This window comes from Limanda limanda, chromosome 1, assembly GCF_963576545.1.
Source record: "Limanda limanda chromosome 1, fLimLim1.1, whole genome shotgun sequence".
Taxonomy (NCBI): domain Eukaryota; kingdom Metazoa; phylum Chordata; class Actinopteri; order Pleuronectiformes; family Pleuronectidae; genus Limanda; species Limanda limanda.
Window position 1 is genome coordinate 5,979,423 of NC_083636.1, and position 24,890 is coordinate 6,004,312.

Sequence of the window (24,890 nt, forward strand, 5' to 3'; positions counted from 1 at the left end):
AGCATGAAAACAAGATTTTCAAGTCATAACCGGAGCTCCACAATGTGCATAAATTACACAAGTTAATTTTAGACTCTGGCAGACAACACAGCGATTCAATGGGCAACTTGGGATTTCCTTCAAGCTGCAGTTGTTCCCGAGAGGAGTGAAACTATATTCCAGTTGTCCTCACGCAACATCAATAAAATACTGCCGACAATAACATCATGTAAAGAAATCCCTCTTCCTCACTGTCATAGCATATACACCCATCATGCTTTAGGGTTAATAAACATCAGAGAGGATAAGAGGAGGGTCACTTCTTTCTACCATTACTTTACTTCTCAGTCAACTGCTGTGTGTTTGCAGTCTCTGTCCGTCTGTTGAACATCTTGATGGAACTTCTTTTGGCATTTTGTCCACTAGAGGTAAACCAAGACGTTAAGACTCGGTAAACAATGAAACTAGAAAACCCTGTTTTTCCACGAACTGCCACGGACCTTCATCAAACCAGGTAAATAAAGTCAGAGACAACAGAGGCTCATGTGGTACGTGCCTGATGCCTGCTTCATCTGTGCTTTGTCTACCTGCAAATGTTTGTAGAAAATACGCCCAGATTCTTTGTTTTTGTATAAACAGTGAATCTGATGTTCCTTATTTGTTAGGTGTATTAAAAGACTGTCCAGATGATGTTTAAGCTTTGGGTTTTTAATGTAATTCTTCTATTTTTCAAAGCTACTTTTCTTTACAGTGGCAATATCAATATTAAGTTTAATATTTGTTCCATACGGACCAGCCCTTATTACACCAAATAGATATGTAATAACACTTAAGGCTTGGAGCATAAATATTGCACGGTGTCATTCATGCATGTGTATCAGCGCTGCATTTTTATTGTGTGTGGAATTATTCACAATTCATGAACGTGGATTTGCATCATCTTCAGGTGCAGCACCACCAGTACAGAGGAGTTTTCTAGTTGTAATGAGGCTGCAATTCAGACAATTTGATGAAACTTGGATAGATAGATAGATAGATAGATAGATAGATAGATAGATAGATAGATAGATAGATAGATAGATAGATAGATAGATAGATAGATAGATAGATAGATAGATAGATAGATAGATAGATAGATAGATAGATAGATAGATAGATAGATAGATAGATAGATAGATAGATAGATAGATAGATAGATAGATAGATAGATAGATAGATAGATAGATAGATAGATAGATAGATAGATAGATAGATAGATAGATAGATAGATAGATAGATAGATAGATAGATAGATGGATAGATGGATAGATGGATAGATGGATAGCAATTTGCATCTTCAGGCCTAAACTGAAGGCTTGGATTTATATCATCCTTACCACCACCAGTCCAGAAGGGGGCAGTGTTGTTCAGGATGCTCACTCTGGTGCAGGAGTGAACTCAAACGTGGCTGAGGTTAAATTTCCTGCAAGTAAAAAAATAATAATAATACATTTAATATATACTATCAAAGCTGCTTATTGAGACGATTTGATTAGACATTTGTAGAATAAATGTGTGGTACTTGATCTGTGTATTAATCAACAATCCTAATTTAATTCTAATTAGGATATGGATTGATTACAATAGGTAACATAAATAGATATATAGCTAGATAGATAGCTAGATAGCTAGATAGATAGATGGATAGATAGATAGATGGATGGATAGATAGATAGATAGATAGATAGATAGATAGATGGATAGATAGATAGATAGATAGATAGATAGATAGATAGATAGATAGATAGATAGATAGATAGATATATAGATAGATAGATAGATAGATAGATAGATAGATAGATAGATAGATAGATAGATAGATAGATAGATAGATAGACAGATAGACAGATAGATAGATAGATAGATAAATAGATAGATAGATAGATAGATAGATAGATAGATAGATAGATAGATAGATAGATAGATAGATAGATAGATAGATAGATAGATAGATAGATAGATAGATAGATAGATAGATAGATAGATAGATAGATAGATAAATAGATAGATAGATAGATGGATAGATGGATAGATAGATAGATAGATAGATAGATAGATAGATAGATAGATAGATAGATAGATAGATAGATAGATAGATAGATAGATAGATAGATAGATAGATAGATAGATAGATAGATAGATAGATAGATAGATAGATAGATAGATAGATAGATAGATAGATGGATGGATGGATAGATAGGCGGCAGACAGACAGTGCATGTGCGCGTCCACGTGTCCGCCGGCCCACTGCAGGCGGTGCAGGCCCAGCAGGGGAGGGTCATAACGGGGAGTGTCCCGGGACACATTCATAAACAGCGGCTCTTCTCTGCGCTGTTCCGCCGACCCGACGCCTCCCCGCTCCGCCTGCAGCTCCACACGAACCCGACCGAACCACAGCCGAACCCGTCCGTCTGTTTCTGATCCAAAGCTCCGCGTCCAGGTGAGTGAAACAAGCGCCCACTTCGCTTCTCCCTCTCCAGGCTGTGGCACAGATTTCTGCGCAGTAATCCGACGCCTTAATCACAGGATAGTGCACCGTTACCTCCCGTTCTTTTGTCATCCAAGCTGCGCAAAACGAGCGTAACGTGGCCATTCGTCTCCTTCCTGTGCGTAAAATGGTTACGTGTGTTAAAGATGGTGATAAAATGGGTTTAAAACAAACAGGTTGTTTTCTGCCAACCAGGCTCTTCATCGTCCAAACGCAGCTGCTGCCATATATGGACAAAGCTGCTGAAACTCCCTGGTTCCACCTTAAATTAACTCTGTTCAGTGTGTGAACAATAATTTCAGGCTACACAGACAGGAGAGAAGGGAACAAGTTGAGTTAAGCTGCTTTACAGTAAAATAAATAATAATTTACTGAGCAGCTGAGGAGGAAACAGGAGGAAGCAGGAGGGGGTCTCCTCAGCAGCTGCCTCTTCTTTTGAGAGGAGGAGGCATCTCTGGTTGCCGTGGGAACGCACAACCAAATAGTGAGCTTGAGGAAGTTGCTCACAGAATCCTGTGTGTGTGTGTGTGTGGGTGTTTGCAGCAGCAGCCGCGAGGAGTGTGTCAGTGTGGTCAATATATGTCTGTCTCACAAAGGTCTCCAGCCAATCAGGAAGCACCGTGTCAGACCCCCCCTGACTCAGCTGTGCAGGCAGACAGAGATTATGGGATGCCTGAATTCAACCGCAGAGCTGCACCCCTTCTCTGTTTCAGCCTCAAACAACTGTGTGCACTATGGGACAGCTGAGCTGGTCTGCAGACATGTGATCCTCAGTGAAAGAAAGGACATATTGATGAAATCATCATGTTTATCAAACTCATCATCTCGTTGATTGCAACCAGCCTCATCTGGGGCAGGAAACACGGCGGTAAACACGGATACAGCATCTGTGAAGTCGCCAAAAAGTTTCCATGTGCCGCCCTCTGCCAGCCGGAAAACCTTAATTTAGGAGATTGTCCCTCATATGAAAAATTGTTTCCTGACAAACAAGCTGTTGTGGTTTTGCAGCGATTGTCCTCCTTGTTTTCTTACAGTTGCAAAAGAGGATAAACATTTGTTGTGCTGCTGTAAAACCCGTAAGGGAGGATGATATGGAAATATGAGATGTCCATATTCAAACTGGGCTATGGCTGCTTAATATAATCATTGTTTCAGAGTTTGAATACGTGCATGTCAGTGTGAAACAGGTCCTGACTACACACTGAATTAAATCCATTCATTAAACTTAACATTTTAACCGAATAACGCTTAATTTTAATGGGAATCATCAGATGTCTCTTTCCAACTGAAGGTTTAAGTTCTGTAAACTGCAGCAGATCAGAGAATGATCACACATCTTTGAAACAGTATCACAGGTCATGATGTTGGGCGTGAAAATGTCCCGTGCTACAGACTTTGACATTTGCATTATCACATGCAGCCCCTCCAGGAAGGGTTAGACTTCAGTTCTGAAAGCAGATAAAACTGGTTCCTGGTGACACAGCCCTCTCGTATCCTTTAATAACCATCTGTGTATCAGGGCTGTTATTTACAAAGTCATAAACAGTCATTTTGGTTCTGCTTGTTCTACATTGTGCAAACAGATGAAAGGGAACATGAGCGGTGTACAGGGGCTATTAAAGTGTCGTGTCCGTGTCATCTGATGTGTCCCGGGCAAGTTGCGAAGCAGCTGAAGAGACCTCGAGAGTCTGAGAGCAGAGTGCACGGAGAAAATGAGTCATCAAGAATTTCCCTCCCTGAGGGAACAACCTTTTTTCTTTTGGGAAAAACTCCTCAGTACAGGCGTTCAGTTTGAGCCCAGAAACCCAGATTTCACACATAACAACTATTTATCTGCTTGTTTTTAACTCTAAAACAGGAATCACAAGGGTGCCACTGTCACAAGAATCCACTTTTCACTATCTGCGTAATGGATCAAGTGGTTGTGTTTTGACTCAGGCCCCCGAGCAGGGGCAGACACAAAAGAGAGGCTGGTGAAAATGGGGGAGGGGAGTGAATAACTGTGGATGGAATGACAGGCCCACTCCATGTTTGTTTGGAGCTCGGGGGGGCACAAAGAGGCATGAGGGTGTAGGAACTCCACATATATCACAGCAGAGCAGTGGGCTGGCCTGCGGGCGACGCCTGCTCCTACCAGCAGGCCTGCGTCGACCGAAAGTCATGTGACCTGTTCTATTTCAGCCTGTAGCTGTGTGTGTTGAGTCAAACCACCGTCCCTCTAATAGCTGCTTTCAGACACGCACTGAACTCCAGATTATCTCCTGAAAGGATTCCCAAATGTCCGGGTTAGTTGCTACAGGTTTTCTCCAGAGGTTTTCCTGCCAGTTCACGTGTCAAAACTCCGGATAATGTCTCAAGTGTGGACGTGTTAGGGACGTTTGAAACACGCGATGGACACAAAACTTAAAATAATAACAAAACAAATGAAAATATCGCTTGATGGAAAAGAGGTGTCGATGTGTTGTAAACGAAAACACGTGATTTCTGCAGAAGAAGTTCTACATCATGTCACCTGAACGCTCCAGAGATGTTCACGTTTTTTGTGAACGTGTCTGACTTGGACGATCTCCTGGTGCGTTCTTCTTATGTGAAAGACAAACTCCGGAAAACCTCTGGACCCGATTGTGCGGACATTCTGCGGAGTTGGTATCTGAAAAATGGCTTTTATCCAACCTGGAATATTTAATAATGTTGTTTTTAATTCAGCTGCTGCCCTTTATTAAAAAAAATCACACTGACACAAGGATTTATTCTTTAAAAATGTAAACTTTGTGTCCCTGTTAGATTCTTTAGCTTTCATTTCTCTAATATAAGCTGTGATCCTTCAAAGCGTGAGGTGAACCAGAAGCTGATGTTTCCTTTATTAAGTCACTGACAGAATCTAACTCCGGGATGAAGCAGCTTTCATTTGCAGCGACACACAGAAGATTTCACTCCATCACACGAAGCTCACAGTCAAAGGCAGTCGTATTTATTCAGCACCACCGAGAATCTGCAGATAATGAAGTTGCACTAAAGTGAGGTTTCCAGTGAGCGGGACTACTCAGGGTAAAGGTGTGTGGCTTTTGTTGGATGAAAAGCACAGTTTCCTTAAACAAGTCAAGTTCTTTCAGACGTCTCTATTTTCAGACTTTAAGAAAGAGATCTATTCTGTGTGCTTCTTAAACAGTAATCATGAGGGTTGAGTCAGAGACATTTCACCCCATATGAAAGCAAAGGTGCAAAACTTTACTTCAAGCAACTTAAAAATGAAGTTTTCCTGTTGATCTCTATGCCGGTATATACTCCATGTGTGTCTCATTACTGCAGTTTTAGGTGTTTTTAGGTTTTTATAGGAGCGACAGTGTTTTACATCCGTCCCTGTGTCAAACAGGATCCTCTTACTTATCTCACATCTCTGCGTTCCAGCTGTTGGCATATTACAAGGTGTGAGGGAAGTTAATGAATGGTTGTAATGTTATAAAGAAGTAACTGATTTATTACGAGCTGACTGGGAACTTATTGTTAACCTGCGTAGCTGGAAGCGGAGAAATATTGTTTCCACCCCTGTCTCTGTGTCGGTGTGTGAACAAGACAACTCGACAGTACGTGGATGGAACTCCAGCTGATTTATTTCTTCGGCTGATCGGTCAAAGGTTTAACGTCACAGAAAGAACAGTTTTTCCAACTATAAGTGTTCCCCCGTGGCCACAGATGCTGTCTGACTTAAGTGGGATTCAGGCGTCACCCAGGTGGAAAGTTTCCACCAGGCGTCTTTAGGAAAATTCAGCTTTTCCACGTCCTCTATCAAACTATAACGACTCATCGTTCCCCAGCAGCCCCAGATCTTCTTGGTCCGGTCAAACCAGGACACAGATGCTGCAGAGTCGTGGACGTTCAGGCTACAAACGTCTTCACAGTGTGACCCAATGAGGTTGTGTTTTCACCTCCGTCTGTTTGTTTGTGAGCAGGATGACACAAAAACGGCTGCACACATTCCCAGGAAAACGGGTGGAATGATGGGACATGGTCCAAAGAAAGAACCCGTTAAATCTTGGCATGGGCACGGATCACGGGCTAATGCAGATTGTTTGTTATTGTGATTTTATCTTTAACATTGTGAGATTGGGAGTTTTGGGACATTTTCACTAATTCCCCAGGAAAATAATCAGGCAGGGAACTGATATCTATGCAAATAAAAATGTGGCTCTAGTGGATTCAAATGTGGTTTCATAATGGAACTGTTGGGCCTTGGCAGAGGTTTGCAATGTAGTTTCAAAATTCAGGAAACTTGACTGTGAAAATGGTTGTTGCCAAACCAATCCACATATCTTTCCATGTGGGAACACGCCACAGCTGCTGAACGTGAGTCTGACTGTTGCATAACAGCAGAGATGGGGGGGGGGGAACCCCACATTTCTTTGGCCTGGCCACTTCCCTTTTCCAGGGCGAGCAGCAGATTCCTGCCATGTTTGTGGGCAGAGCGCCGCGAAGAAGAATGAGCGATTCTTGTTCCAGTGCGGACGGTTAGTCGTGCAAATTGAACAGCGGCGGATCCGAGCAGCATTCCAGTGTAAAACTAGAATCTGGGTTCATAACGAACTACGTGACCTCCAGTCTGTGTTTTTTGGTGGATACCTGAGCGAGTGAAATCTGGACAAAATGCAGCAGGAGGCCACAGGAGCTCTTTTCAGAGACGTGACGTTCTAATTTGAGAACACGGCTCCACTGTTTAGAAACTGTTTACAATCTCTGTGCAGTGTTTACTGTGCCAACCATCAATTCATATGGAGCCTGTGTGTGTGTGTGTGTGTGTGTGTGTGTGTGTGTGTGTGTGTGTGTGTGTGTGTGTGTGTGTGTGTGTGTGTGTGTGTGTGTGTGTGTGTGTGTGTGTGTGTGTATGCGTCAGAGTCTGCTGCAAACACACACGCCACCTCGGAGCAGTGTTGCTTCACAGAGCGGATTGCGTCATAAGAAACATTTAGGTTTAACCACAAAACAGTTACTATACATCTGTCAAAGAGAGATAAGGGAGTCAAAAGTAGAAAGTCTGCCTGTTAAATGTGGAAGTGTTAAAATGTTAAGTAGAAAATACAAGTCAGATCTAAATATTTCTGCAAAGGAAATTGAACTGACCCGTTTCCATCACTTCAACAAATATGAAGAGTAACAATTACTTTCATTTTACAGCAGAGGAGTCCTTCAACATCATGTTTAAGCCAAACCCCACCTCATAAATTATTTGAAATTCTCTGAGATTGACACGTGAAATATGATCACAAATGACTCAGAAATTGCTGAGTCATTTAATTTTACCTCGTTCAGATTGCAGCAGAGGCCTGCAGACCTCATGCTGCACAGACACGTACTTCAGACACTTGATCCGGCGCCATGTGTCCTTTCTGCTCTTAGATACGACTCAAGTGTATCGTGGGAGCGTTAATGAATTAACTTGACTGCTGATGTGTCCGTTGGCAACATGATGTAATTCGTCCCTGAGAGACCAATCAAGGTTTCTGTTATTCTGATGGAGCTGCTGTGTTTTAAGATGACTCATTCATAACAGGAAGTGCTTTTTGAAATGTGGACAATCAATGATGAGGAGGATCTGACGCAAATATGTCTGAGGAAATGGATTATGGGAAGTTTAGCGTCCAGATGTTTAAGAGCTTGAATATGGAGAGAAGTTATAAAGATGGACGACATAACTGCTGCAAAAAAGGGAAGCCAAAACATCTAACTCGCCCCCTGGTGGCCATCCATGATGCTTTCTGTCATTGTAGGTCGCTCTAATGACACTGATGATGTAATGGTGGTTTTTAATTTGTTGTTTGATGCAATAAAAACAAGATCCTGAGAACATCTCGTGATTGGTTGACTGTGTGTGTAAGATTTCTCAATCACTGACTTATTTATCTTTTGAATTGAAGGAATTTGACCCCCCCACCGCTCCTTTCTGCAGGTTTTTCTGTTTTTCCATTGTGTTGATTTATGATTTTCTCCCTCCCATAGTGAGCAGTTATCTGAGTCTCTGTGAATATAGTCAGGAAAGTTGAAAGAATAAAAATATCTCGTTATGAATCAGTGTCTTTTATAGATAGATATTAATACAGAGTGTTTCTTCTGCCAGCGTCACTGGCCCTCATGACTCCCTCTGACTTCCTCTTCCTTCTCACCGGGGGAAACACCCAGTGCACGGGGCTCCAGTGACTCACGCTGCTGAGCATTAATATCTAACTATAACCCTAAACTTTATCTTTGTATCCATGGTGACAGCTCGGCCTTAAGAGGGGGTGGCTTCTTATTTTCCAGAGCAAATAACAACCTCCCAGTCGCACTTTTCAAAGGTTATTACAAAGCTTTACGACTTTTATCTGTGTTTGATCCACGGATTTGTGACGATACGGCTTGTTGCCACGGGAACGTGTCGGGAAAGCACTTAAATCTCAGGTGTCGCCGTGTTTCTCTCCGCAGGCAGGATGGCAGCGCATCACCCAGAGTTTGAGCGGGCTGGACAGAAGACGGGCCTCCAGGTGTGGAGGGTGGAGAACTTTGACCTGGTGCCGGTGCCAGAGAACCTGTGCGGCGGATTTTACACCGGAGACGCCTACCTCATCCTGAACACCATCAAACAGCGCTCGGGCAACCTGCAGTTCGACCTCCACTTCTGGTTGGGTGAGTGCAGCCAATCACAGACACTGCTACTGAAAGAGAGACGATGAGATTAGAGGCAATAAAGCAGCATTTTTACTTTGTTGTGATAACTTTCTTTAGCAAATTCAAACTAAAAGTACAAGTACATCAAAGTAAAAATGTGGAATATGGCCAAAATGGCCACTAAATGCAAAATAGCAGGCTTCCTGTTGTGTTTTTCCAACTGCACCTGCATACTTTTTTGTTTGTCTGGTCATGATACACCTGTATATTGATTTTTGTGAAGACCGGTCGATGTGAACACGTTCCAGGGGTCTCGGGGGCACCGTTGAGCCATTTTGCGACGCCCATTGAAAATTCCTTCAGAATACGTAAATTTTCACCACTTTCTAACTTTCTGCAAATTTTGGTAAGAATTTGAGCATGGTAAGTCCCTCAAAAAGCCAATTCATTTGCCTGATTATAATAATAATAATCCTTACAATTTCAATAGGGCCTCACCTGACCTTTGATGTCAGTGCTCGGGCCCTAACTATGAAGTTTTGCATCTCCTCTTAAATGCATGAAACTCAAAATATTTTTTATATATTATGCTTTATTCCAGAGCAGGACTCAATGATTTATCTTTTAGATTTTGTAAAGCTTTCACTTCAAGCCCCTCTCACACAAATCACTACGTCCTGCTCTAAAACTGAAAGACCACAGTCTAGAATACAGATGGGGTCAGAGGTCAGACTGGTTTTTGGCTCCTGTAAACGAGAAGGGGGAGGGGGGGCATTTATTAGGATTTCGTTTGGAACGACAGAAGCTGAGTCTGATTAGAGGCAATAAAGCAGCATTTTTACTTTGTTGGGATAACTTTCTTTGGCAAATTCAAACTAAAACTATGAAGTCATGCAGCTCCTCTTAAATGCATGAAACTCTAAATGTTTTTCATATTTTATGTTGTAGTTTTTTCCATCTTTATTCCAGAGCAGGACTCAATGATTTATCTTTTAGATTTTGTAAAGCTTTCACTTAAAGCCCCTCTCACACAAATCAATACGTCCTGCTCTATAACTGAAACACCACAGTCTAGAATACAGATGGGGTCAGAGGTCAGACTGATTTGTGGCTCCTGTAAACGAGAAGAGGGGGGGGGCATTTATTAGGATTTCGTTTGGAGCGACAGAAGCTGAGTCTGATTAGAGGCAATAAAGCAGCATTTTTACTTTGTTGGGATAACTTTCTTTAGCAAATTCAAACTAAAACTATGAAGTCATGCAGCTCCTCTTAAATGCATGAAACTCAAAATATTTTTTATATATTATGTTGTAGTTTTTTTCCATCTTTATTCCAGAGCAGGACTCAATGATTTATCTTTTAGATTTTGTAAAGCTTATACTTAAAGCCCTTCTCACACTAATTAATACGTCCTGCTCTAAAACTGAAAGACCACACTCTTGAATACAGATGGGGTCAGAGGTCAGACTGGTTTGTGGCTCCTGTAAACGAGAAGGGGGGGGGGGGCATTCATTAGGATTTAGTTTGGAGCGACAGAAGCTGAGTCTGCTCTTTTTTCCTTTATCGACTCTATGTGCTTTTAGTCGACGTGATTGATCCTGGAAACAACATTTAGCAGTAAACAGGATCTGATGTAACTCACCGTGTGACCGGGAATAGAAAAATGTTTCATATATTAATGTGTCTGCTGGATCCGACCCCCCCCCCCGCCGCTGCCACTCATCGATCTCCTGAGTCGTCAGTGACAGAAACACAGAATGTGACTCTCTCTCTGTGTGGATCTGGAGTTAGACTGAATGAGACTAGAGGATAAATAATGGACGTTTCTCTTGGCGCAGGTGACCTCTGCTCCCAGGATGAGAGCGGCTCGGCGGCCATCTTCACCGTCCAGATGGACGACTTCCTCGGGGGGAAACCCATCCAGTACCGCGAGGTCCAGGGACACGAGTCCAAAACCTTTCTGGGCTACTTCAAGTCTGGAATCAAATACATGGTGAGATCCATCTGCCATGAAGATGGCACAGTGCTTCTGGTTTGGTGCATTTCAAACCTGCCTGTTTATTAGTTGAAGTTGTTTAAGCTGAAATATTTCATCACATTTTAAATGATAAACTGCGTTTTTAATTTAGTTAGTGTTAAAATTGGGAAGATCCAGTCATTCATGATACAATATATTTTTTTATTTTTCCAAATATACATTAAAAGTATTGTTATTATGTTCTAATCATTAAAAGTAATAAAATATAATCAGAATTGTCAATCGGCACCTGTATAATAGTTCACCTGTGTTGTTATGTCTTTAAGAATTAATTAATAAGAATTAAAACGATTCTAGTTTGGTTTAAATCTTTAAGTTTCAGGGTTTTATTTTGAATTTTCTGACGTGCAACTCTTACCTTACAGAAAGGAGGTGTGGCCTCTGGGTTCAAGCACGTGGTCACCAACGAGGTGGTCGTGCAGCGGGTGTTCCAGGTCAAAGGTCGTCGTTCTGTCAGGGCCACAGAGGTGGCAGTGAGCTGGGACAGCTTCAACCAGGGAGACTGTTTCATCCTGGACCTGGGAAATGTGAGTCAGACCGAGCAGATTAATACTGAATATTAAATAATGATTAAAACAATATACAACACTAATAACGTTGTATCTTCACCTGCTCTGCTGCTCTTTCCTGTTGTTGATGAACAGGAGATCTACCAGTGGTGCGGCTCCCAGAGCAACCGCTTCGAGAAGCTGAAGGCCACGCAGGTCGCCAAGGGTATCCGTGACAACGAGCGCAGCGGCAGGGCTCGGGTCTACGTCTGCGAGGAGGGGACGGAGAGAGAGAAGATGTTAGAGGTGAGAACAGGGAGTCAAGAGTCTTATTTCCACTGCGAGAAACTTGTGTTAAAACCGCTGCTTCTTCTCAGGTTTTAGGTCCAAAACCAGATCTGCCTGAAGGAGGCTCAGACGACATCAAGGCCGACGCCGCCAACAGGAAGATGGCCAAACTCTACAAGGTGAGAGACATGGGTCACGCCTCAGATGCAGAGGTTTTCTAACATGTCATACCTGTGGTTATATAGGTTTCATTACTTTCACTCTACAGGTGTCCAACGCCAGTGGAGGCATGACCATCGCACTGGTGGCTGCAGAGAACCCGTTCGCTCAGAGCGCCCTGGAGTCCGGTGACTGCTTCATCCTGGACCACGGCCCAGCCGGCAAGATCTTCGTCTGGAAAGGTCAGTGAAGGAGCTTCAGTGAATTCACAAGAACGATGTTCATTCTACAATGGTTCACGGTCACAGGTAGATCTCGTGGAAATCGGTTGAGTACTTTTGTCTACACAAACGTAGATGGTGGGGATAAAAACTGCAATACTTTCTGACTAAATGTAATAATCCTTACTATCTCTGCTTCAACAGGCAAAGATGCAAACATGGACGAGCGAAAGGCGGCGATGAAGGCGGCGGAAGAGTTCATCAAGAAGATGGGTTACCCCAAACACACGCAGGTGCAGATCCTGCCGGAGATGGGCGAGACGCCGCTCTTCAAGCAGTTCTTCAAAAACTGGCGGGACAGGGATCAGACCCAGGGCCTGGGCGTCGCCTACATCGCCAACAGCATCGCCAAGATCGAGAAGGTGGCCTTCGACGCCGCCGGCCTGCACGACTCCGCCGCCATGGCAGCGCAGCACGGCATGGTGGACGACGGCAGCGGCGAGAAACAGGTGAGAGGAGGGAGGGGGGTCAGTGATGCTGGTGACCCGGTGCTCCTGGTTCCAGCTGTTTTAATCCTGTAGGGGGCGCAGGCGTAGAATTATTCTGACAATCAAAGAACTGCTCCCCCTTGTGGAAAACCCTAAGCCTGCTAAATATGAATTCATGATGTCAGCTTACATGAGTTTATTTTAAAGAATTAAATAAAATATTTAAAAGAATCATCTCACAGCTTGATTTCTCATGATTTTTTGTTTTTGTTGACAGATCTGGCGGATTGAGGGATCCGACAAGTTGGAGGTGGATCCGTCCACACATGGACAGTTCTACGGAGGAGACAGTTACATCATCCTGTACAACTACCAGCACGGAGGACGCCGGGGACACATCATCTACATGTGGTGAGAATACGAGGGGTCATGGTCATCATGTCATGGTCATTGTATAGTCAAATACTTATATTTATACCTCTACTATATATCACATCGTATTATATCATACTCCCTGTATATTCTTTGTATATATAAGTGTATATACACATATTTATACATGTGTACATGTTATTATTATTATTATTATTATTATTATTATATTTACTATTATTATTCTATATACTGTTGCTGCCATTATTACTATTTACTGCTATTATATTGGTATAATTACTATCATATATAAATATATATTATGTTATATTATATACTATATATATATATATATATATATATATATATACTGTACTATTTTTATATACTGTCTAACGATAACATTACCATCATATCATCAGTACTATTACCATCATCTTGCCACTGCACCTTATCTACCTATTTATCTTGTGTTTCTGTTTTTATTCTTTCTACCTCAATATTTTTTCTTTTATTCTATTGTATTGTATTTTTTTGTATTCAAATATACCGGCTGCTATGACGACTTAATTTCCCTTCGGGGATGAATAAAGTAATCTATCTATCTATCTATCTATCTATCTATCTATCTATCTATCTATCTATCTATCTATCTATCTATCTATCTATCTATCTATCTATCTATCTATCTATCTATCTATCTATCTATCTATCTATCTATCTATCTATCTATCTATCTATCTATCTATCTATCTATCTATCTATCTATCTATCTATCTATCTATCTATCTATCTATCTATCTATCTATCTGTATTGTAAATTTAAGCGTAATCCTGCGAACACATAAATAAACAATCAAACGCAGATGAAAACATCAGCCCCTTGGCGGAGGCGTGCAGTTTGTGCAGCCTCTTGACTGAATGACCTGTTCTCCAGGCAGGGAGCGGACTCCAGTCAGGACGAGATCGGCGCCTCAGCGATCCTCGGGGCCCAGCTGGACGAGGAGCTCGGCGGTGGTCCTGTCCAGGTGAAACACCTCCTTCCCTCAGCGTGTCTGTTCGCTTTCTCCTTCTCACCAGCTTATCTTCATTTGATCATTCCTGTTATTAATTTTTCCCCTGACCTACTCAGCTCATTCACCTCCTGTCTGACCTTAAATCCTCTGACTCTGTGTCCTCCCCTCCTGGTTCCTCCTCCTCCTCTTCCTCCTCCTCTTCCTCCTCCTGCTGCTGCTGCTGCTGCTGCTTCTTTCCCGCTTGGGTTCTGACCTTTTCTGTGCCTTTAGGTTGTCGGTGCTCCTATTACCACTCAGGTACTTTTCCGTTCATTTCCTGCTCCTCTTCCTCCTGATAACTCAAAACGGTTTGGTCCAGAGCCAGAGATAAAAAGAATAAAACAACAAAAAGATATATACAAATATCATGAGACCAAAAAGGGCTTTAAATGGCCTTGAATGTGATAATGAAATCGATCAAATCTACATTGAAATCTTCTCGGTCAAACACAAACAGGACATTGAGATGCAGGTGTTGATGGGAGGTTCTCTCCTCCTCCGTTTCCTCTCTCTCTCCGCCCGGAGCTGAAATCAGAGCAACACTGTGTCTACGGTCACTGAGTCTTAATGTTTGTTAGATGCACAAACACAATGTGATTTAGGAAGTAACAGAACAGCTCATAAAATAGTTTTCATTTCATTCATTCATTTCTGCACTTCACTCCACTGGTGTGTCTTTACTTTGCATGTACAACCTGTGTGTGTCTTTGCTGTGACAGCATGAAACTGTGTGTGTGTGTGTGTGTGTGTGTGTTTGAATCCATCCAGTGCTGCAAATGTCACGTTTATTTTTCCAGGTGTTTCCCAGCTCTCACTTTAACAATAAAGAACAGCTGTCGTGCAGATGTCACTTTTTTGTGTCTAACTAACTACACTTTAATTCACTTTGGTTATGTCCCGGGTATCGTTTGAGAATCGTTTGGATTGGTTTGAATGTTTATTGATACCAGTAGCCTACAATCTCTACGTTTTGGTCCAGTCGAGAAACCAAAAAATACAAATATCAACTTATGAAGAATCCAATCATCTGAATCTATTGAATTTTCTATAAACATGAACTACAACATGTAAACTCTACAGACTCGTCACAGTTGACTGCACGACCTCACCTCCATCAACATTTATAACAAAAGCTTCAGACCAAAGACTCACAAAACTTTTCAGACATAGTTCTGCGTCATCAAAGTTTCCAAATTTCACGTAACTGACTTTCATCACTTTGTGACACAGGCCGCACAGCTCGGTGCCGCCATCTTGTGTCTGCACAGGGGAATGCAGCATTTCTGTACATATTGTTAATGCATGAAGTGTTTTTACTGTAACCACCATCCTGTCGCCCCCGAGCGCTCACTGTGGTGTTGTCGTACCAGGTGAGGGTGGTGCAGGGGAAGGAGCCCGCCCACCTGATGAGTCTGTTTGGAGGACAGCCCATGGTGGTGTACAAGGGGGGCACGTCCAGAGAGGGAGGTCAGTCGGCCGCTGCGGAGACTCGACTCTTCCAGGTGCGATCCAACTCTGCAGGACACACCAGAGCTGTGGAGGTAAGAGAGCACCCGACGCCACCTTCAAATGTCGTCATTCTAAAGCACAAGCCCGGTGATATTCTGTAAATGGAAGTTAACCTGAAGGACCTGTGTGTTTCTGCAGCTTGATGCGGTGGCGTCCAACCTGAACTCCAACGACGCGTTCATCCTGGTGACCCCCGGTGACTCCTTCGTGTGGGTGGGCGTCGGCGCCAGCGACACGGAGAAGCAGGGAGCTCAGCAGCTGAGCGACATCCTGGGAGCGTCGGTCTCCGAGCTGTCGGAGGGAGGAGAGGCCGGTGAGGAAGCTCAGGATACTGTTCTCTCATGTTTATTTTAAAGCAGAATATAATAGTTGTGTTACAGAGTTATATCTGTGGTCAAGCTGTGAAAATGTAGCTCTTCCGTCTGAAGTAGTTTTCTTTTTGTTTCTTGTAGCTCATGTTCATCCATATTAAAACAAAGCCGTGATTGTCTCGCCCCTCTAGATTGTATCAGTGAGCTTGTGATGCTTCAAAGCTCTAAAAGAAACTGGATTATAGAACCTCAGGCTAAAACACAGCAGATTGAATTTTTAATTAAAGCCTTGCTTTTAAGAAACGGCTTCAGTTCTTAAAAGCTCCAAAAGACAAAATGCAACATTTTATTTCTATGAGCTCAAGACAACAAAACCAAATTCCTGCTGTGATTTGAGTAACACTGTACGTTAACATATCTTTGACACTACTTTACTGCCTCTGTGATTCATATGTAAATATTAAAATCATATTATCATGTTTGATGTTGGATAAATTGTGTGTGTATGTGTGTGTGTGTGTGTCGTCACCACAGATCAGTTCTGGGAAGCTCTGGGAGGAAAAGCCGATTATCGCACGTCGACCAGACTCAAGGACAAGATGGACGCTCATCCACCCAGACTCTTCGCCTGCTCCAATAAAACAGGAAACTTCATCGTGAGTATTTCAAGAGAAACTCAGTGAACCGACCCTTTAAATCAGACAGAATTATACAACATGCATGTACATGTACTGCTCTGAGGCCACAGCACATTAATGAAATGATCATGCGTGTCAGATTGAGGAGGTACCCGGGGAGATGACCCAGGAAGACCTCGCCACGGATGATGTCATGATCCTCGACACCTGGGATCAGGTAAAGCCACCAGAGCTCTGGAGAGACATGGATTCAAAATCAGTGTAATGAAAAGAGAGAACATGCACAAACCATTTCTATTTCTTAAGGTGTTTGTCTGGATCGGAATCGAGGCCCAAGAGGAAGAGAAGACTGAAGCCATGGCATCTGGTAAAAAAAAATCGTATTATCATCATTTTGCAAAATAAAAAACACGTCATAGTCATATTTAAATTGTGAATCCCAAGAAAATACTGCACTTACAAAAGTCTGGTTTGTTAAACGTGTTTGTTTATCCTTTAAGAGAAGATGAGCCGAATTCAGTTGTTCAATCAAGAATTTATTTAGGAAACAATGAACAGGTTACAGCAAAGCAATGGGCCTCCACACACTAGTTGTATTAGAGCGCCACGAACATCCGGCGCCTGTCTATTTTATAGCAGTAGATCTTCGTTCCTCCCTCCTCGGAAGTGCGCAAGCGTAAGCCATCCTCCTGGCTTTTGGAATACGGAAGTAGAACAGTGAGACACTCCAAATGACGCTATAGTTGCTCGGCAACCTGTTTACTTCATTAAAGGCCTTGATTCAGCAGATGCCATGACGGGCCAAAACGGTTTCAGCTATATCAAAACAAACCTGACTGTGTAAACATTCGCAACAACTGAACCCAAACAATGTCCCGGAATGAAGTCAACAGAGTCGCTCTGTCCGACCTCCAGAACTTCGTGACGCACACACATTTCTAATTTGTAGATTAAACCCTAGGAAGGAAAAGGTTATTATTAAAATCATTTGTATGAATGCCTAATGTCTAGCTAAAACTGTCTCTAGCTTTATTTGGTTGGAATTCTGTCAGCAGAGACTATAGTTAAAAGTTTGAAATCCTAACAGGTTCCACATCCCTGTGGTTTTGTTCTGCATGTTCTCTTCGGTCCTCAGTAATCATTTCTCTCCTCCTCCCTCAGCCGTCCGTTACATCGAGACGGATCCGGCCAACAGAGACCGCAGGACGCCCATCGTCAAGATCAAGCAAGGCTTCGAGCCGCCCACCTTCTCCGGCTGGTTCCTGGGCTGGGACCACGACTACTGGACCAGCGACCCCCTGGAGCGCGCTATGGCTGAACTGGCCCTGTGAGCCGTCCCCTAACTCCTCCCCTCTCCCTGCTCCGCCACAATCATTAAGACTTTTCCAGCCGCAGTTTTGTCGTTTATTTTTTTTTTTTATATTCTCTTGTTTTTAAAAGGATAGAGTTCTATAAATTAGTGTCTTCCTTCACTTTGTCTCACACGCTACACTGATGATTATACTTCTTAACCAACCAATAACAATCGAGCTTTAACAGATACACATACTTCCTGTAGGGTTTTGCACTAAAGTCAGTTGCTACAAATACAGTTTTTTAAATGGACATTAAAAAGCCCACTGCCTATTTAAAGCAATACAACCAATGCCTTAAAATTATTTCCTCTAGTTTACAGTTAACCTGTGGAACTCGTGAACCTTTTTACAAGGTACTGCTGAACTTGAAGGATTCCTTCAGACCTCAGTTTGTTTGACACTTCTATTTATTTTTTAAATAGCTGATTTATTCCCAGGAAGCTTGAGTGATGCTGCAGTTGCAAACTTTTCACGGGAAACCGACGCTTCGCTGCTTTACGAGCTAGTTACGTCTCCTGTGACACTTTCTCAGGTTTCCCTTGTTATCATTTCAATAAAACTAAATTAAACATGTTAAGTCTTATGTCTTTTTTTACACACACTTTTAACAAAGGCACTTTTCTGAAAGACTGAAATCTAAAGAAGAAATGATTTTGATAAAATCTTTATTTCAAGTCTTTACATGTGAAGATAAAACCATATCAAACTTTAGTAAAGTGTACAAAAAAACTAACACAACCATAACTCTTGTATGAAATATTGAATCAAAAGATGAGAGAAGTGAGAGACAGAAGAAGAGAAGCTGCTTCGTGGTCATGCTGCGACCACGACCTCTGTAAGAGAGTTTTGGATTCCGCAAGAAATAAATACATAAATAAAACATATCATTGCACATTAAACATGGGTCAAGTTGTGACGAACTTCCAACATCAAACAAGTCAGAGCAAACCAGGGCTCCACATTTTACATTGGTTGCCTCTGTACTTGTACTCTGTGTAATGACAATAAATTGAATCCAAATCCAAATCCAATCCAAATCACACAAGGCACTCGTCCCTTTGGACAAGAAGCGTGAGGGACAAACTTGTGAAACGTTGAACAGGACATTACAAAGACACCTCAGCGTTTCATGAAGGAGTGCATCATATCCATTGGCAGCGGGAAGATGATGGTGGAGTTCTTCTCGGTGGCGATGGTGCTGAGGGTCTGAAGGTATCGCAGCTGCAGGGCAGACGGAGACTCAGCGATGGTCAGGGAAGCTTCCTTCAGAGCCCAGGAGGCGTTCATCTCTCCCTCCGCCGCGATCACCTGGAGAAGGGAACAGGAAGGAAGAGCAACATCTCAGCATCAATAGGTTAGATCTGTCGTTGTTAGGAACTAAAGATATTTTTTAAACAAAGGTTTAGTTAGATTTGACAAATGTTCTGGTCTAGAGAACAAATCGAAAAATGGCTCCTTCCGAGAAATGTTGAATGTGTGAAGGCTCGAGAGAGACATTTATAAAAGCTGCAAAGGCTAAAGATAAATCTGTGAAATAAAAACACTGTAAGAATTCCAAGACTTTGTCATCCTTTGAGAAATTTCCACTCAAAAATTAACATTAGACCCAATGGAGAGGGTGCTTGGAGAACTAAAATAAAAAAAAATGGGTACCGCCAAAAGTCCAGCTCCGAAAGATTTCATCGTGACATTTCTGCAAAGCTAACACAGTTTCCTGTGTTTTGATCATGTATGACAACCTCTATTTGTTTAGGCACCAAAAAGAAGCTGAAAATCTGTTTCTCTTTTGCGCATTAAACTGCGGGAGGAGTAGCGGGATGAAATTTCATACGGAAGAAGAATAAGAAGTCAAATAACAAATATACAGAATAGTAATATATGGCGAATGCATTGCATGCAAAGGCACACAATTCTAAATTTAAAGACATGTTATTAATGTAACCATTTCTTAAACCTAAAATTAGGGCTGGGCAAGTTAACTCGTTTTAATCGAGTTAACTCAAGTGATGAGTTAACTCGATTGTTTATCCGCCAATTATTTTCTTTTTTCCTGTTCTGCAGCAGTCAGCAACAGACTTTCACAAAATAAAAGCCTGACTTTCACAATAAAACAATAAATAATCAAACCTGAGTGAATGCGAGATAAAATAATTAATCGAGTTAACTCATCACTTGAGTTAACTCGGTTGAAACGAGTTAACTTGCCCAGCCCTACCTAAAATCAATACCATTATCTTGAGTTGTGTGTAAATGCGTGTTACATATGTTGATTGAATTGTGTCTAATTGTTACCAAATTGGGTCTGATCTCACCTTGGCTCTGGCCTCGCGGCTAGCCTCCGCCTCAGCTGCCATCGCTCTCTGGAGCTGTTTGGGCAGCATGACATCTTTGATCTCCACCCGCTCCACCTTGATCCCCCAGTCATCTGTTGCATCATCCAGGGTCGACTGAAAGGGCAGAGAGACGGGTTTTCTAATGGGACCTTCATGGACGAGCCACCGGAGGCCAACTTACTTGTATTGTTTTAAACTGTTCAGCAAATGGAGCCACACCAGGTTTTTGGCTAAATAAAACAACTTAAGGTCAGAGTAAACATTGTGTAAATGTATTAGAGGTGATGCTGAGTGCTTGCAATGCATATTCAAACCATGATACACAATCCAAACATTACACTTCATTTACAGACATATGGAACGACTGAAATTACTATTATTATTATATATACTGTTGCTGCCATTATTACAATATACTGCTATTATATTGGTATTATTACTATCATATATAAATATATATTATGTTATATTATATACTATATATACTGTACTATATTTATATACTGTCTAACAATAACATTACCATCATATCATCAGTACTATTACCATCATCTTGCCACTGCACCTTATCTTCCTATTTATCTTGTGTTTCTGTTTTTATTCTTTCTATCGCAATATTTTTTATTTTATTCTATTGTATTGTATTTTATTGTATTCAAATATATCGGCTGCTATGACGACTTAATTTCCCTTCAGGGATGAATAAAGTTATCTATCTATCTATCTATCTATCTATCTATCTATCTATCTATCTATCTATCTATCTATCTATCTATCTATCTATCTATCTATCTATCTATCTATCTATCTATCTATCTATCTATCTATCTATCTATCTATCTATCTATCTATCTATCTATCTATCTATCTATCTATCTATCTATCTATCTATCTATCTATCTATCTATCTATCTATCTATCTATCTATCTATCTATCTATCAATCAATCTATCTATCTATCTATCTATCTATCTATCTATCTATCTATCTATCTATCTATCTATCTATCTATCTATCTATCTATCTATCAATCAATCAATCAATCAATCAATCTATCTATCTATCTATCTATCTATCTATCTATCTATCTATCTATCTATCTATCTATCTATCTATCTATCTATCTATCTATCTATCTATCTATCTATCTATCTATCTATCAATCTATCTATCTATCTATCTATCTATCTATCTATCTATCAATCAATCAATCAATCAATCAATCTATCTATCTATCTATCTATCTATCTATCTATCTATCTATCTATCTATCTATCTATCTATCTATCTATCTATCTATCTATCTATCTATCTATCTATCTATCTATCTATCTATCTATCTATCTATCTATCTATCTATCATAATCATATTACTGCAGTCATTTAAAGCTGCAGTTGGTATTTAAAGTCTGTGTCTTACTTTAAGTTTTGTAGATGACGTATTTTATGAAGTCTTTAAACTTGCACAGTCTGTTTGCATGTGTCAGATTAATTGTTTCTTGCCCCCCCCCCTCTTCAATTCTTCTTTCCCTTGTCCGCTAAATGCCTCCTTGTTGCTGATTGGCTCTTTGTTTGTTTTCTTGTAAACTTACACATTGTGTGTAACTGCTGCTGAATGTTACCTGCATGCTGTGTGCGATCTCTTCACGGTCAGACAGGATCTCCTCCAGGTTCTTGGTTCCCAGGACGTTCCTCAGCGTGGTCTGGGCGAGCAGTCGGGTGGCCCAGTCGGCATTGGTGATGTTAGCCACGGCCAGAGTGGCGTTCTGCACCCGGTAGTACACCACACCATCCACACTCACAGTCACAGAGTCTTTGGTCAAAATCTGAGATAGAAACAGGAAATAACAGAAAGTGTTTAATCAGGTTTATATGTTTAGTTGCCAAACAAGTGAATTAGTTTAAAGAATTTTCACAAATATCTTGATATTCTTTGAATTAGACAACACATTTGCTGAAAGTACTTGGAAGAGTGCATGTTCCTACCTCTTGTGGTGGAATATCGAAGATGATTGTGCGCATGTCCCGAACAGAGCAGATGTCAGTGCAGGGCAAGATGAAGATCAACCCTGTGGAATCACAAGAATAACAACAACTAAAGCACTGTAAACACAATAACGAGGAAGCGTGCACCATTCACTGCCTCGGGTCATGGGTCAATCAGAATTTCACACTAAATATTTCTCCAATCAGTACAGTGTCCCTTTAACAAGAGGCCTGTGTATTAATGCAGCTACAGTTCCTGCAGAGTTTTTGTCTAACATGGTTATAAACACTCAATTTAACTGGACAGATAACTAGAGCCACCAGATATGAAGTTATAGGGACTGATGCTGATACCTATATTAGGGAGAAACACACTTCCCTATATACTTTATTCATACTTCAGAACAACTGACGACTGATTCACTGTAACAATATTCATCTGTTTGTGTATATAAGCTCCTTGAAAGATATTTAAGCTCTAGACATTTCGCTTTTGTTGGGGTCTACACGGCGCGATGTATCAGCTGGAATTATATCTAAATATCTGAATGATGATCTAGTGGAAAAATACTTTGAACTCATCCGTAGGAGAGCACTTAAAACACATGCTCGAGGTTTTTTTTGGAGGAAATTTAAATAAAAAATTACCGGTGGATTGGAGGTAGGGGAAAAATATATACGGGTGAAAAACAAACAATGGTTTCTGACCTGGTCCTTTGGGTCCTCCTCGCAAAATGCGGCCCAGGCGAAAGATGATGGCTCGTTCGTACTCCTTCACAACCTGTGTACAGAGCAAAAAACACACAAATGGCTTAAATACATTCACTTTTTTTTCCAAGAGCAATTGCCCTGCCTACTGAGGGTAACTTTTATTTAAGTAAAAGCAAAACAGTTCAACGGCTTCTGAAGGTAATTAAATAAAGGGGATGAGTCTGCAGCACAAACTCCAGAGTTGAACACTGAGTAAACAGACTGAGTCATCCCCAGTCATTTACTCTCTACCCAGCCAGCTTTGCTTGCACAGTGGAAAATAAACAGTGAACTTGACAAGCAGCTGACCTTAATGCACATCCATATGGAGATGGGAAGGGTAAGCAGCATGAACAGGTAGGAGAAGCCCACCAACAAAGAGCCACAAAAGCCAATGCCAGTGTCTTGAGTGTCCCAAGCTGGAAGAAAAGAAGATACACACATGAATGAATACATGAATTCACCTGCTGCACGTTCACAATGGAAATAAATAAAAAAAACTATAGATTAAGAATAAAACAATAATAAAACAGCATTTAAAGCACTTCCACATGGTGGCATATTCTTTCAGAAGTAACAGGAAATATTTTCTCATTAAACCATCGATACTTTCTGATCCCATCATATATCAGCACAGCTTTTTGTTAATGATGGAAGGGGGATAAAAAAATACATAAAATAATTTGCTGCAGTTGAACGACTCGCTGCTAACTGATCCCCAGAAAAGACTCAGGCCTCACCCGCTTGATAGTCTTTTCCTCTGGTTTCTCGCATGTTGCCTACTCTGGTGTTGGATTCCTTTCTGTCCATTCTGGCATGATACCCTAAAGAGGGAAAACATCAGTGTCAGGATGTAGTGTTATAAATGTAGTGTTATAAAATCGAGTAGATTGCTCAGCAAATATTATTTCAGACTTACCGTCATGACTGGAGACCTTGGAGGAAGCCGATGCTTTCTCTACATGTCGAAGGGGAGAGAGAGAGCAGATCTTACTTGAATAAACTGTTTGGATCAAAGAGCCATTTGAGACCCTAACCCTAACCCTAGAAGTAAATCGGCTACAATGCTAACTAGTGTAAGCTACTTCGACACAGACTATACCCTTATCAGGCTTTTCAGCTAATAAAATAGTTTTCCACCTAAAAACAAGCCTTTGATGATACATTTATTAATGACGTATCTCTAACCCTCAGAGGAACAGTAGTTGAAAACAGTTTGCTTTTAAAACTCGTTAGCAAAACACCAAATCGGCTTAATTCAGCTATGACGCAATTTATGTTGCACTGATAAATCCACCATCAAAAACCGTTACTAACCGTTATGCTTGCTAGCATTAGCATGCAAGGGGAAGCAGGCTAATTAGTGGACTGGGGTTGTTTAGCTGGATTTGGCAAAAAAGGTTTTAAGCGTTTAGTTGGATATTTTCACTCCAGTAGGAGGGAGACACAGTTTGGATATGTGGGGGGCTGTTAATGATGGAGGGGTAGAATTTAAAGAAATACATGAAATAACTTGCTGCCGTTGAACGACTTACTGCTAACTGATCCCCAGAAAAGTGTCAGGCCTTACCCAACCGTTGTTTCTCTCCTCTGAGTTTCTGCATGGGGACTTCTATGCTTTCGTCCATTCTGGCCAGTTAAAAATAAATGTGGCTCTGGTGTGTGGGTCTGTGATGGTGGTTGTTCTGAAGTAACCGTGGATCAAGATAGGGCAAGGTCAGCGGTAGCTCCTGGAGGTACTTCTGGTGTCAGAAGCC

General features: G+C 41.4%; 2 protein-coding genes across 2 annotated transcripts; one reads left to right on the plus strand and one right to left on the minus strand.

The window, feature by feature from the left end:
• Positions 1-2,345: 2,345 nt before the first annotated feature.
• Positions 2,346-18,637, plus strand: gsna (gelsolin a). The gene is made up of 16 exons (XM_061069128.1): positions 2,346-2,458; positions 8,960-9,160; positions 10,981-11,135; positions 11,546-11,707; positions 11,825-11,974; positions 12,046-12,135; positions 12,225-12,357; positions 12,541-12,845; positions 13,102-13,235; positions 14,134-14,224; positions 15,622-15,792; positions 15,899-16,073; positions 16,606-16,727; positions 16,849-16,926; positions 17,016-17,076; positions 17,871-18,637. Exons 2-16 carry the CDS (start codon positions 8,965-8,967, stop codon positions 18,038-18,040), a joined length of 2,193 nt encoding a protein of 730 aa, XP_060925111.1. The 5' UTR covers positions 2,346-2,458; positions 8,960-8,964; the 3' UTR covers positions 18,041-18,637.
• A 546-nt stretch (positions 18,638-19,183) lies between these two features.
• On the minus strand, positions 19,184-24,761 carry LOC133004831 (stomatin-like). Its single transcript, XM_061074364.1, has 8 exons — positions 24,704-24,761; positions 23,874-23,957; positions 23,443-23,552; positions 23,092-23,164; positions 22,384-22,466; positions 22,020-22,223; positions 20,377-20,511; positions 19,184-19,372 (listed from the first exon to the last, which is right to left on the minus strand). The coding sequence occupies exons 1-8, from the start codon at positions 24,759-24,761 to the stop codon at positions 19,184-19,186; spliced, it is 936 nt and encodes a 311-aa protein (XP_060930347.1).
• Between the last annotated feature and the right edge of the window lie 129 nt (positions 24,762-24,890).

Excerpts from the sequence above, each read along its gene's own strand:
- gsna (XM_061069128.1), top strand. The coding sequence starts at position 8,965 with ATGGCAGCGCATCACCCAGAGTTTGAGCGGGCTGGACAGAAGACGGGC. Across the intron at positions 12,846-13,101 it reads ACGGCAGCGGCGAGAAACAG|ATCTGGCGGATTGAGGGATC; the intron begins GTGAGAGGAGGG and ends TTTTGTTGACAG. Across the intron at positions 17,077-17,870 it reads GACTGAAGCCATGGCATCTG|CCGTCCGTTACATCGAGACG; the intron begins GTAAAAAAAAAT and ends CTCCTCCCTCAG.
- LOC133004831 (XM_061074364.1), bottom strand. The coding sequence starts at position 24,761 with ATGGACGAAAGCATAGAAGTCCCCATGCAGAAACTCAGAGGAGAGAAA. Across the intron at positions 23,958-24,703 it reads AGGAGAGAAACAACGGTTGG|GGTATCATGCCAGAATGGAC; the intron begins GTAAGGCCTGAC and ends TTCCCTCTTTAG. Across the intron at positions 23,553-23,873 it reads AGGAAAAGACTATCAAGCGG|CTTGGGACACTCAAGACACT; the intron begins GTGAGGCCTGAG and ends CTTTTCTTCCAG.